The 12,701-nt window shown below is 33.6% G+C and overlaps 2 protein-coding genes and 2 non-coding genes across 4 annotated transcripts; 2 read left to right on the top strand and 2 right to left on the bottom strand.

Moving 5' to 3' along the window:
- On the top strand, nt 1-2,974 carry LOC143620190 (vacuolar protein sorting 38-like). The gene is made up of 6 exons (XM_077091929.1): nt 1-265; nt 840-1,046; nt 1,148-1,328; nt 1,455-1,603; nt 2,423-2,650; nt 2,748-2,974. Exons 1-6 carry the CDS (start codon nt 65-67, stop codon nt 2,862-2,864), a joined length of 1,083 nt encoding a protein of 360 aa, XP_076948044.1. The 5' UTR covers nt 1-64; the 3' UTR covers nt 2,865-2,974.
- A 918-nt stretch (nt 2,975-3,892) lies between these two features.
- Nucleotides 3,893-3,965, bottom strand: TRNAV-UAC (transfer RNA valine (anticodon UAC)). The gene has a single exon. It is a non-coding gene; the product is annotated as a tRNA-Val (tRNA).
- Nucleotides 3,966-7,347: 3,382 nt separating this feature from the next.
- LOC143620264 (uncharacterized) lies at nt 7,348-10,830 on the top strand. Its single transcript, XM_077091979.1, has 4 exons — nt 7,348-7,363; nt 7,717-7,866; nt 9,122-9,552; nt 10,218-10,830. The coding sequence occupies exons 1-4, from the start codon at nt 7,348-7,350 to the stop codon at nt 10,827-10,829; spliced, it is 1,209 nt and encodes a 402-aa protein (XP_076948094.1). The 3' UTR covers nt 10,830.
- A 965-nt stretch (nt 10,831-11,795) lies between these two features.
- TRNAV-UAC (transfer RNA valine (anticodon UAC)) lies at nt 11,796-11,868 on the bottom strand. Its single transcript has one exon. It is a non-coding gene; the product is annotated as a tRNA-Val (tRNA).
- Between the last annotated feature and the right edge of the window lie 833 nt (nt 11,869-12,701).

Genomic DNA, 12,701 nt, shown 5'->3' with positions numbered 1-12,701 from the left:
CTACTGTTGATCACGCGCCTTCAGATCTTATTATCATCATCAATTATTAGTTGTTCAGTTTGTGATGGAATCCAAGAAGAAATCAATAGAAGAAAAGAACAATAATAATAATAATAATAATCGGTTGGAGGATGAGAAAGTGAAGATTATTAAATGGGAAGATTTTCAGCATGAGCTTGCTCGTCTTTCCAGTCTTTCATCTGCGATCAATGAAGCTAATAATAGCAAGTCTTCCATTCAACACAAATTGAACTCTCGGTTACAGGTTAGCTTTTCACTCTAATTCTGTTTATTGGTTATTATTATTATTATTATTATGTGAAATTGATTGCCTAGGATGTCCATTAACATTAAAGGAGTGATTTTTTGGGGATATAATAGTTGACTTTTCCATGCTTCGTGGTATTAAGTATTAACTATCACATCTACTGTCCTTAAGGATTTGCATATAATATGTTATATGCAGTGTTGTAAAAATCAGTTTTAGGTGACGATTAGTCGGTAATCCCATGCTATTTCAGCTAATTGGGCCTAAAAATTGGACCTTGGTTATTTTTATGGGAAGGCAATGGGGCGTTGGTTTTAACCCGTTAACCCAAGTTATTGTTTTTTCTCATTGATTTGTTTATGTCTGAACTATACTATGTGAACTTTGAAGTATTTATGTGAATATTTATATGTAAATTTTCAAAATTATGAGTTTGTGTCTGCGCACGTGCCTAATCCAATTGATCTTGATTAATCTCTATTAATTACTAGTCGGTACCCCCACTGCCCGACTAGCGTCTAGTGAGCTCTACAACACTGATAATATGAGGATTCACTGATTTTTATGCCAGTTAGAAGCAGAATCTTTAAGTTGGTCAAATGAATTAGATGAGATGCGGGAAAAACTGGAAGCTCGGAAACTGGTAATGGGAAACATGTCAATGAATTTAAAAGTTGTACAAGAAAAGGCTAAAAAGCAGGAGGAACAACTTAACTCTGAGATTAGATCTCTGCTTATGGCTGGAACTTCGCTTTCTGTTGCCAGTAGGAACTTGCAGGTAGTTAAACCTTAATATGCTCACATTTGCTTATTCAAACTGATTAAGCCTTTTGAAATAATGAGTATCAGATTCAGATAATCAACTTGAATAATTTGTAGGAAGAAAATAATTCTTTGGCTGGAGAAAAGGGGTATGTTCGTCTAAAGAATGCACAGAAGTTGCTAAGGATGAGACAGCAGTACATGGTTTTTCAAATTTCATTGCTTTATCCTGTGAAAGTTGTGACCGGACATACATATGATCAAGAACTTGAATCATTGTCCACCAGCAGTAAATCAGGTAATAGACTTAGTCCTAAAACATTCATATCTATTTGTTCTATAACAGAAAACAATTGGAAGATCAAGTTAATATCATATATATATAAATGTTCACAGTTGATATAATTTATACATGCTTATGCAGGGAATCCTTCTGGACAGAAGCCTGTTGATGCAGGATCTTTAACTATTTCAGGTCTTCATCTCACTGTACTCCCCTTTAAGAAAATAAGTTTTTTCACTGATAAGAAGGAAGTCCAGACTTCAGCAACTGCTCTCGGTTATGTTGCACATGTATGCTTTTTAACCTCCACTTACCATAGTTTTGTTGTTAGTTCATATTTTCTAATCGGTTGATTACATCAAAATATACCTTTCATCCTTTTGTTATTGCATGTTAGAAAACTTGTCTTTTCCGGTGTACGTAAGTCGTAACCTACTTTCAAACTTTTACCATTGTATGTAACCTTTTACAGCAGGTAAAATGGTAATGTAACATCATATTTTGATGACATGGTGGTGTGCTAGTCAGTCACTATTTTTTACCTTCTATAAAAAGGGGAATGGTAAGAAAAAAAATGCTGTTTTTTGGTACTGTATATCTTAACATACTTCCAGTTTTGTACTGTTGTCTGCAAGTAATCCTTTAAAGCATGTAAAATGGTGAGATATCACCAGTTTGTGGATGACATGGCAGTGTGCCAATAATCATTTCAATCATTTTTCTTTCCATAAAAAGTTACATAAGATGGTAAAAAAAGTGTTCATTTTTTTTGTATGCTAACATACTTTTAATTTTGTATCGTTGTATGCAAGTAACCTTTTAAAGCATGTAAAATGCTGATGTGTCGCCACTTTTTGGATGCCATTGTGGTGTGCAAATCATCATTTTTTTTCTATAGAAGGTTACATACAATGATAAGAAAATAATGTTCTTTTCTTCATTGTATGTTAATGTACTTTCAATTTTCTACTGCTGTATGCAAGTAACCCTGTTATGGCAATTAAAGTGGTGACCTGACACCGTTTTTTTACGACATGGTGATGGCCCATTTTTACTTGAAATTGGATAACACTTTAATCTTAATGGACTTAAAATCATGTGTTTTGCAGGCGGTTTCATTAATCGCTTTCTATTTAGAAATTCCTTTGCGGTACCCGTTACGATTAGGAGGTTCTCGTACATATATATGTGATTATGCTCCCTCAGTGGAGCCCACGTCATCTGATTTTACATCAATCTCATTACCTTCCTCAACCTCAAAGCCAATGGAGTTTCCCCTGTTCTTGGAGGGACAAGACACAACAAGATCAGCTTATGCTGTTTTTTTACTAAACAAGGTTTGTTTGTCTACTTCTTGAGCATTAACATTGCCCCTCGTTCTTTTCGGTTTGGATTTATTCTGTGTGTTTATGAATCCATCTCGCATGGCCTTAGGATTTGGAGCAGCTCTTGAATTTTATTGGTGTTGAAAGTTTAGGGCCGCGACATGTGCTGGCTAATCTGAAAGAGTTGTTAAATAATATCCTCTCTCCAGAATACATCAATTTATAACCAAAGTTTTCGTTTCTGTACATGTTTTGTTACACGGTGCTTGTTTTTTTCCTCATTAACGGAGCACCTTCAGATTGATTTATATTATGTAATAGAAAATGTGGAAAGCTTGTGTATGTCTTCATGTAAACCTTTTCTTTTTCCTTTTTTCATTTGAAGAACCCGGAAAAATCACATTTGAATGAAAGTTCTTTAGATTCTTAACAGCAAATATATATTACTGGTGTCCTAAGATGTATAATGATCTGTATGCCACTTCAATTTTATTTTTTTACAAAATAGGATCACTCCTACATATATGTAAATATATTTTACATACGTATCTGTAAAATAGTTACATATGCAAAAATGATTACTTTTAAAAATGATTAGGTTTTAACAGTGTAATTTTCTTTGAAGCTTTTGAACAAAAAGGAAAATGAAATTTGTAGAATATTACATATATGCAAAAGTTCACTTACACATTTGCATATATTAAACGGTCAACTCACTCGTATATAGAACACTACATAAATGAGATACTTAAGGTACACTACACACATATACCAATATTTATTATGTAAAACGAAAAATCATTATATGTGTATAAATAAAATGCTCGATTAGGCCTGCGACCCTAGTCAAGCTTGGTATGTGAAACTTAGGTCGACATTGTTTAGAGCTTGTAGCAAGACGATATAGAGTAGATCACTAGGGATATGAATGGAGTTGTTTGCACAAAACTACAACAAAAGCACGTGGCCATTTTTATTTTAGTGACTAGCTACAACGCTTTACAAGCTTTAAACTTGTTGGCTAACAAGTTCATAGCAACATCAATGTGATCAACTCAGCGTAGCACTTTGCGGCCTTCCAAAACTAGCAAAGCCGGCTTGAGAACTTGCTTAAGAAGTTGTTACAAAAGCGGCACCCAGGGACATGAATGACTGCCAGAGCGGCGAAATGTAAAATCAGTCCTTGTTCTGTTGTAAAATAATAAAAATATTTTAAACAAGAGCAAAAAAGACAAAAATATTTTAAACATATTTTGCTGCTGCCCGGGTTCGAACCGGAGACCTTTTGCGTGTAAAGCAAACGTGATAACCACTACACCACAGCAGCTCTTGTTCTATTCTAAAGATTTGTTTTTATTAAATATAATAACATGCTAACTTCAACCAGAATTTTCTGTCTTTTAATAACAAGTATTTTTGGTTTATGTTTTCAGGGGATGGTTCATGTACATTTCGATCTTAACATGAGTACGTAGAAAATAATGTCAATTTATTTAAAAATGTGAACGTAAGAAATAATACCAACTACAATACCAATCTAAATAAACATTGACTTATAATAACAAAGAAAAGAACCTAAAAATTACAACAAAAGAATCAAAATCAACAACAAAATAATAACAACATATACCACCAAATATTTATAATTGCAAAAGAAAACATCTAATAGTAACAACAAAATATAAATAAGAAAATACTTATAACGTCTCATAATCGAAAATTAGCAAATACAAACAAAAAATAGCAGCAAACACCTATAAAAATAAACATAATCATAACAACAAATTGGTTCTCACCGTTTTCATGTTAAGAATAAAATGTATTTGATCATGTTTCTATGTTTTCATATGCTGAATGAATTATTATAGTTAACACTTTAAAAAAGTGCGGTATGTGATTTTTTTATTTTCTTAAATAATTGAAATTAGTAGGCTAGACTCTATCATTTTATTTATTGATACACAAAACTTAAAACTTTCTTATAGTCATACCGTATAAAGTTGTTAAACGAGTCTTATTCATATTTGACATTTGTGTTATGTGACATTCGTCATTTTTAAAACCCGACCCATTTAAAATTTTCGACACCTTTCCGATCTTTATTTATTAATAAAATGGTGAATTGTTTTTGTATTTATGTTCATGATGTTGCTTATGTTTTTTTTTATGTTGTTTTGTTATTTATGATGTTACAAATTTAATCATAAGTATTATATCAACTTTATTATATAAATTGAGTCAAAGAAATTTAATTGGTCATAAAAGACATTCAACTAGTCAAAACCATGTTTCAAGTCTTATGACTAGCCTCTTGACTAGCCATCAAATTAACTTATTTTGACCTTGTTATTAACGATTTTGGAGCCTATATAAAGCTCACTCATTCTCTACATTCTTTGCACAACCAATTTACACTCAAATCATCCAAACTTTTCATTTTCTCTCAACTCTCAAGTTTAAACTTCAAAAGTCAATCGTTCAAGAAATATTATTTTCTTTTCTTTTGTGATTTAATCCTCGGGTAATGTTTATTTCTTTCGTTACGCATAATGATTGTTTCCATGATGATAACGCAAACGACATTCATGGAGACCTATCATTCTTCGTAATCGGCTCGCTTATGTTCGGTTTATGAATTTATGTTTAAAAGTCAACTTTTATTTTTACAAACTAATAATTAAGAACAAACATTTTTTTAACATACTACTTCATCTTTTTCAAATTATGTTACTCACAAACCCGACTCAATACCGGGTTCGTGTCCGACCAAAAAACGAACCACTCGTTAAACTAGTTTTCTTAATTAATTGTTCGGTTAGAACAAACCGGACTCATCTAAATTAATTAATATTTATTATAACCCATTTATTTTTCTAAGACTAAAATAAATTTACCTAATAAATCAAATAACCAATAACCTTTTTAATAAACCAAAAATACTTTTTCTTTATAAATCATTTTGTCATAAACCGAACGTACTCGCCAAATTATTTTCTTTACGCAACTTATTTTTTAAGCCTAGCTATTTATTTATCTAGGGCCATTTGTTGAACCGAACCTTTTCAGTTCACTCGCTTAAAGGCATTTTTCTCTCTCGACTCGCTTACTTAACAAGTGAGTTTTTCATAACCCCTTTTTAACTTTTTTAATATTTTTGGGGTGTAGCATGTCACAAGTTTTTATTTCGTTAGTTATGCACTTATTTAGAAAACGATTCACATTTATCGTACATGTTAATATTATTCTTGCATATTGTGTATGATTATAAGTGCACTTGCTTGCAACGTGTTTACTGTTTTTATGGTGGAAGTTACGCAAACGCATACACATAGTGGGAGGGTCCGACGGGACGTACCTGCGCCGTCTAACGTTACGACTTCGGTTGTTTACGTAAGGTGGTTCTCATTTCCCCGACTTCTGCTGCTTCGGCTAAATGAACGGGAGGACGACACTATTTGATTTCATTTACATTATGTTTGAATATTTATTGCATGACGATCGTTGAATCACACATTATATATATATATATATACATACGCAAAAACTTATGAAAACTCACCAACATGTGTTGTTGACAAAATATATTATTTTAAACGTGCTGCAGGTTGATACGATGAAGTGACAGGACAAGCAAATTAGTTATACCTTAGGATTATTTCAATGAATAATATTTGCTTCATTTAGATGTGATATTCTTTTTGTCTCATTATCAAACTATTTGTGTATTTGTGAAATTATGAAATAAAATATATATATTGTCACTATTAATAGTGTTACGAGCTTATGAGTGATATGTACGTTGCACCCGGGCGTATTCCGCTTAAAGCTCGGGTGGGGGTGTTACATGTTACACGCGTCGCTTCTTACTTGTTAAACCTGTTAAGACACGAATTGCCAGCCCTAGTTATTTTCCACAAAACACATCGGTTGTTGAGAAATCCGCCTAAGAAAGTGACGAGCGCTAGAGTTTATAGTGTAAAAATCTGATGGGAGGGTGAAACAGTCGGACCCGATGGAAGCATTCTCTGTCGGAGCATTCTCTGTTCCACCGGATCTTCCGCTCTCCCATATGGAACATTTGAACACGTGGCGAATTATTATTGGTTCAGCTAATATGTCGAAGGGGGTTGTGCTTCTGTCGGATTAGAATGAATATTTTGGGTAATTTATTAAAACCATGGCTGAAGTTGAAAAAGACTGGGATAAAATGACTATTTTGGGAATTTTACCATTTTTGGTCATTATATATTCCGAGTTGACTTCAAAGTCATCAAATTGCATATCATCATTACAATTATGTCCAAATGAAAGTTAAGGTTGCATATTAGCCATACGAAAATGATCCGGTGGGTTTTGAATTTCATTTGATGTCCACACAAGCAAAATAATATTCTTGGCGACTATATAATATTCGGAGTCGGCTTAGAGTATAGTTTCTGGCATTCAGGTGACAAATTCCATCATCAATCAGCATGCCTAATAACGATCATTTCGTCAGCGATTTACAAAGCTGCATTACATGACGACTGTAAGTGAAATCTTCGAGCTGATGACGAAAGGGATAACATTCTGGTCGGAGACACATCGCCGGATCGTTCCCACCGGAGAAGTTGTTTATCATGAATTCTAATCAAAACACCCTAAATTATTAAGAAGGTGCTAATTCGTACACCGGAGTTGCGGGTGGTGATCTCATTAATCTTACAATCATGGCTGGATTTTACGGTGAGACCAAAAGGCAATATTATTAAGATTAATTAACAGCATTGGTTATTCCCACACCATATAGGTTATTTGGACACCTATACGGCTCGTATAGGGGCTATACGAGCAGTATAGGTGCAAAATTTTGTCCTTTGTGTCGGAGTGTCAGGTGTTTGAAGTCTATACGGCTCGTATAGGGGCTATACGACCCAGTACATTAGTTAGTCATGTGAGGGTTATACGACCCGTATAGCCCCTATACGAACCGTATAGATTTGTTAACACACCATGGGAGTGGTGTTTGAATATAACATGCAGTATTGTTCATGTTTAATTTATTTATGAATTGAATCAAATGTTGGTGATACGTGCAGATGTGGCTTTAGATATAATCGCTATGTACCCAGAGATCGTGTTGGAAAAAGATAGGAACGACCAAACCGCTTTGCAAATATTAGCTCAAAAGCCCCAAGTGTTTCCCAGTGGAAGCAGCCTTGGATTTTGGGGACGATTTATCTATTCATGTAAATATTCTTTTCTTTTAACACTACGTACTTTTGTTTTACAGAAATTCGTTTATGGTCTCTTTGGGTTATACCTTTTAAGCCTAGTAATTAAACTGGGTGGGTTGGAGTGGCGTAGATTGAAATAAGTCGTTTAAAAAAATTATATAAAATCAGGTTCACCTGCTATATTTATTTTTTTGATGTCCAATGCTGTTACAAGCCAAACAGAAGAACTCAACCCAAAAGACTAGTCTGATATGTGAGGGAACCCATTTAGCTTATAAACCCCACATCAGTTACCCATACACCAATGTGAGACACGTCCCATACCTTACAATGATTTCAGTCCGTAACAAGTGCCAGAGAGTGAAGGTGGTGTCCACGGTTGTGGAGGAGGTGACAAGGTGGTGTATGCGGTTATGAATGGGGCAACGAAGGTGGTCTAGATGGAGGCGACATGGTAGGGATGAAGGCGATATACATGGAGACAATGAGGCAGTTGACGGTGGTGGTCATTGCTAATCTAATCGTTTCCATTTAAAACTAACCAATTTTATAACATAGCATTATTTATTTATTTATTATTCAATTAACCAAAAAGACTATATAATGTTAGTTGGGGTTTGGATCAAAATACAAATTAAATTAACGTGCTAGCTGTGAGAATCAAGTAGTGTAATTATATATACAACATACTGTAATTATAGTGTAGTGTAATTACACTTTATTGTATATATAATTACACTACTTGATTCTCACAGTTAGCACACTAATTTAATTTTTATGTTAACTTTCCCATGAGTTGATCAAAAAATATATGCAATTTTATTGTTTGAATCAATCTCATTCTTGTGCTTGTTTGGTGCAAGTGATACCTATTACAAAGAGTGAAGGGGCTACTCAAGTCAAAATCTTGTCAAGGACTTTTAACAAGGTATAAATCTCTATTTTATTATTTTTTTTTCATTTAAAGTATTTATGATTGTCACCCCAAATTCATTTTGTAAAAGGCATATAATGCCCTCAACCATACATATGTGACACTACATAGAAAGCATGAGTTAAAATGTCCAGTCACGGTGTCGAGTCTGATATAAATGAAGCCAAGATCAACAGTAGCTACTTAATATTTTGAACACTTTTTCCTTGACAGTTTATTTCTGGATTTGGACTGCACTTAAATACGTGGGTATGTGACTATAACTACAACCGTGTGTATAATTATGTATGAGTACCATCTAAGTTTTGACATATATACGTTTTGTACATGTAGCTCCATCAATCAAGAATATCCATGATATCAAAGTAAATAATAATCTGAGCATGTCACTAGTAGACCGTATTTGCAAAACTGTTATAGGAAAGGTCAGCCATGACAAAGCTTGGAACATTTTAGGATCCGCGATACCTATAGCTGTCAGATATGGGATTCATGAGCTTATTGAAGAATGCATATTAACCTACCCAGGGGTAATCTGGTACAATGCTAGTGGCTTTTCTTTGTTACTTGCAGCAATCCTGCAACGCCAAGAACGAGTGTACAATCTTGTGTACCAAATGTCCCGCCACAAAATACATATGGCAGTAGCACATAGGAATCAAGAAAATGTATTACATATAGCTGGAAAGTTAGCTCCGCCTCATCGTCTTAATGTTGTCACAGGTGCAGCTTTGCAAATGCAACGCGAGTTACAATGGTTTCAGGTGATCATGTTTCTTTTTCTTTTTAAGGTGACCGAACTTTCGGTTTAGTTTCGTTTTTTTTATGTAACTAAAACACTACCGAACGAAATTAACGGATTTTCATTTTTAGTTATGATTTTTAAGTAATTTATAAGAAGAATTAATAAATAGAGTTGCCCATATTTCAGCTCAAATGTAAAACAATCAATAAATTATTATTTAACAAAAAGATTCAGCCCCAAATGGTACAACCAAACCCCAACCAAGAAACCGAAACGGAACGGCTTGGCTTTCACAAATTTAAGAAACAAAATTTTCATTTTCGGTTCGTTTTGGTCCAAAATGACCCATGCACATCTCTACCAAACACAAACCATGGTAAAAAGGTTGATTTAGCATAAAGCAAGCATTTTCAAGTTTAATGTAACATTTTCCCGGGATCGCGTTAGATTTATTTTGTTGTAGTGAAATCTAACTAGATCAGTGGAGTGTTCATAGTTTTCATCATTTCGCAGTTAAAGTTCCATTAATAACAAAGTTATTGGTAGTGTTTGAGAAAAGTAAGATGTAAGCAAACATTACATATATCTTAAGGGACAGAAAAATTGCTTTTAAGAGAGACCCCGGACTCCAAACCACATATGTAATACTTAGTTTATTTTTGTTCTTCGTGCATTTTTGTGCAGGAAGTCCAAAAATTTGTACACCCTTCCTATGAAGAAGCTTTAAATAAAGAGAAGCAAACACCAAGAATGGTTTTCACTGATGCCCACAAAGGTTTACTTAGAGATGGACGGGAATGGATGAAAGACACATCATCTTCATGTACCGTGGTAGCAGCTCTCATAGTAACAATGGCATTTGCAGCCGCATTCACTCTCCCAGGCGGAAATGAAGACAATGGCAGTCCATTGTTCCTAAATCACAACTCATTTATGCTATTTATCATGGCAGATGCGGTTGCATTGTTTTCTTCATCAACCTCAGTGTTGATGTTTTTAGGGATTTTGACTTCTCGATACGCAGAAGATGACTTCCTCTACTCCTTACCAAAAAGATTGACGATTGGACTTCTTTCTTTATTCATGTCGATAGCAGCAACTATGATTGCATTCAGTTCAGCTCTTGTACTTGTGCTTAAAGATAAGGTTACATGGGTTGCGGCTCCACTTATTATAGTGACGAGCATTCCTGTGTGTTTATTTGGCCTGTTGCAGATTCCTTTACTTGTGGAGCTAGTTAACTCCACATATGGAAGAAGCATTTTTCACCAGCAGAATGATAGACTTATTCATTAGCTCGTCCGAACATCTAAGTACAAAGAACTGAAACTGAAATCAGTGGGATTCCAACTCTTGTGGAATGCTTAATTTGATTATTTCAATGCATTGTATATTTGTATCCAAAATATTTCTTTCTACTTTTCCTTTGAAATATAGAACCAAAGTTGGAACAATTTAACCATTTGGGGTTTGGCAAACTTTGATTGAAACTAATCTGTCTTTGGTGTAAATAATGTTTTAGCTGGACCAATTATTCAACCAGCTGTCTTATTGGTTTACTGGTTGAACTTGATGACCTTATAAGTTATAACTAATTTTAGAAAATATTTGTCTGTTAAATAAAATGCAAATACTATTTATAGATTAAACCGATATATGCAGTTTGATTAAAACAAAAATAATCATATGTAGATACTTAAAATGCTCGTCTAGGCTCGTGATAGTCAAACTCAATATATGAAACTCAACTTTAGTTTGTTATAGTCCGGCTTGTTTCAAACTTCTACCGAGACATAGAGTAGCTACAATAATCTTGGGCATAAGTTTTGACAAAAGCTCTTGGCAACTAGTGACTATTTTTTTTTTGAGAAAGGTTGTGATATCCATTGTGTATTAAAGTTAATTTTGTGTTTAGTGTTTATAAATCAACTACAATATATAGAAACATAGATATTACATCAATATAGCAGGTAGGCGGGCAACAAGCTGCGCCGCCACCCCTTTCTGAATTGCAAACCCTAACCTGCTAAAGACATACCCCTGCCTCTTTGGAGTCGACACATTGCTATGCACTTAAAAGCTTTTAAAGTTGTTGGCTAACCCAATTCCAAGCAACATATATATTTCGTGGCCTTATTAGTTCTGAAACTAGCATATACTTGACTAACAAGGCGGGTAACCAACAAGGAGAAAATAACTTATTTTATCAAATTATAATAATAATAATATAAAAGTAAACATAAAATCAAATAAAAATTAATTTGCTGCTGCCAGGGTTCGAACCGGAGACCTTTTGCGTGTAAAGCAAACGTGATAACCACTACACCACAGCCGCTTTGACGATAAAGCATTTGTACATACAATATGTAATAAACGTCGCGATGTACACCTCGCAGTTTCAAATGTTTTATAACCAGCATACGTAGGTTATGCTTTAGTTTACACTTCAAATTACATAAATCAAATCGTTAAAAAAGTTTAGTCCAAACTTATTCTTAAATAACATTCTAACTCATATCATTTAATATATATGGACATCTTCATTACACTTTTTCAATAGAAAAACACTAGAACCAAATAATATAATTGTATGTAATGTTTAGCGTATATAATGTAAGTTAGAGAGTCAATTAAGCAACCACCTTATGTATAACTTTTGAGGCAACTATAAAACTGTGCATATGGTTTTTGAACCATATTCAATGGCCGGGTTGGTTCGATAATATGTTCATATAAAAAAATTTGTAAATAAAGTTGTACGCAAATCATTCCAAACTCTAATCTATTACAACATGTACTGCATAATAATGGGTAACCAAAATTAATTTTTACTCGTTATTTTACAAATTATTTTACATTCCAATGTTTTCACACGTACATAAATAATCTGTGTGAGTATTCAAGAGCTTGCACGTATATACCATCAATTATAAAAAAATTACATCTTACAAAGCATCAGGGTTAATTTAGTTTCTTTTTTTCTTTTTTTTTTTGTTTTCATTTTTCTAATTTTTGTGGTCCAAAACTTTGTTTGGAAAATTTATAATAACAAAAACGCCCGTATCTTAAATGAACTACTTTTACTTTACTTTTTATAAGTTTAGTACGTTAATATATATAATGATTTAGGTGGTATTTCAACAAAGCCACTATATCTAATGCCTTTTA

Source organism: Bidens hawaiensis, unplaced genomic scaffold, assembly GCF_021521415.1.
Source record: "Bidens hawaiensis isolate Kalapana, Puna unplaced genomic scaffold, B.hawaiensis_p1.1 tig00002553_1, whole genome shotgun sequence".
Taxonomy (NCBI): Eukaryota; Viridiplantae; Streptophyta; class Magnoliopsida; order Asterales; family Asteraceae; genus Bidens; species Bidens hawaiensis.
This window is presented reverse-complemented; position numbering and strand designations above follow the sequence as displayed.

Bases quoted from the DNA above. Each gene is read 5' to 3' on its own strand.
- LOC143620190 (XM_077091929.1), top strand. From the start codon at position 65: ATGGAATCCAAGAAGAAATCAATAGAAGAAAAGAACAATAATAATAAT. The intron at 1,047-1,147 runs GTAGTTAAACCT...AATAATTTGTAG, and splicing joins TTGCCAGTAGGAACTTGCAG to GAAGAAAATAATTCTTTGGC. The intron at 1,604-2,422 runs GTATGCTTTTTA...TGTGTTTTGCAG, and splicing joins CTCTCGGTTATGTTGCACAT to GCGGTTTCATTAATCGCTTT.
- LOC143620264 (XM_077091979.1), top strand. The intron at 7,867-9,121 runs GTAAATATTCTT...TTGTACATGTAG, and splicing joins GGGACGATTTATCTATTCAT to CTCCATCAATCAAGAATATC. The intron at 9,553-10,217 runs GTGATCATGTTT...ATTTTTGTGCAG, and splicing joins GCGAGTTACAATGGTTTCAG to GAAGTCCAAAAATTTGTACA.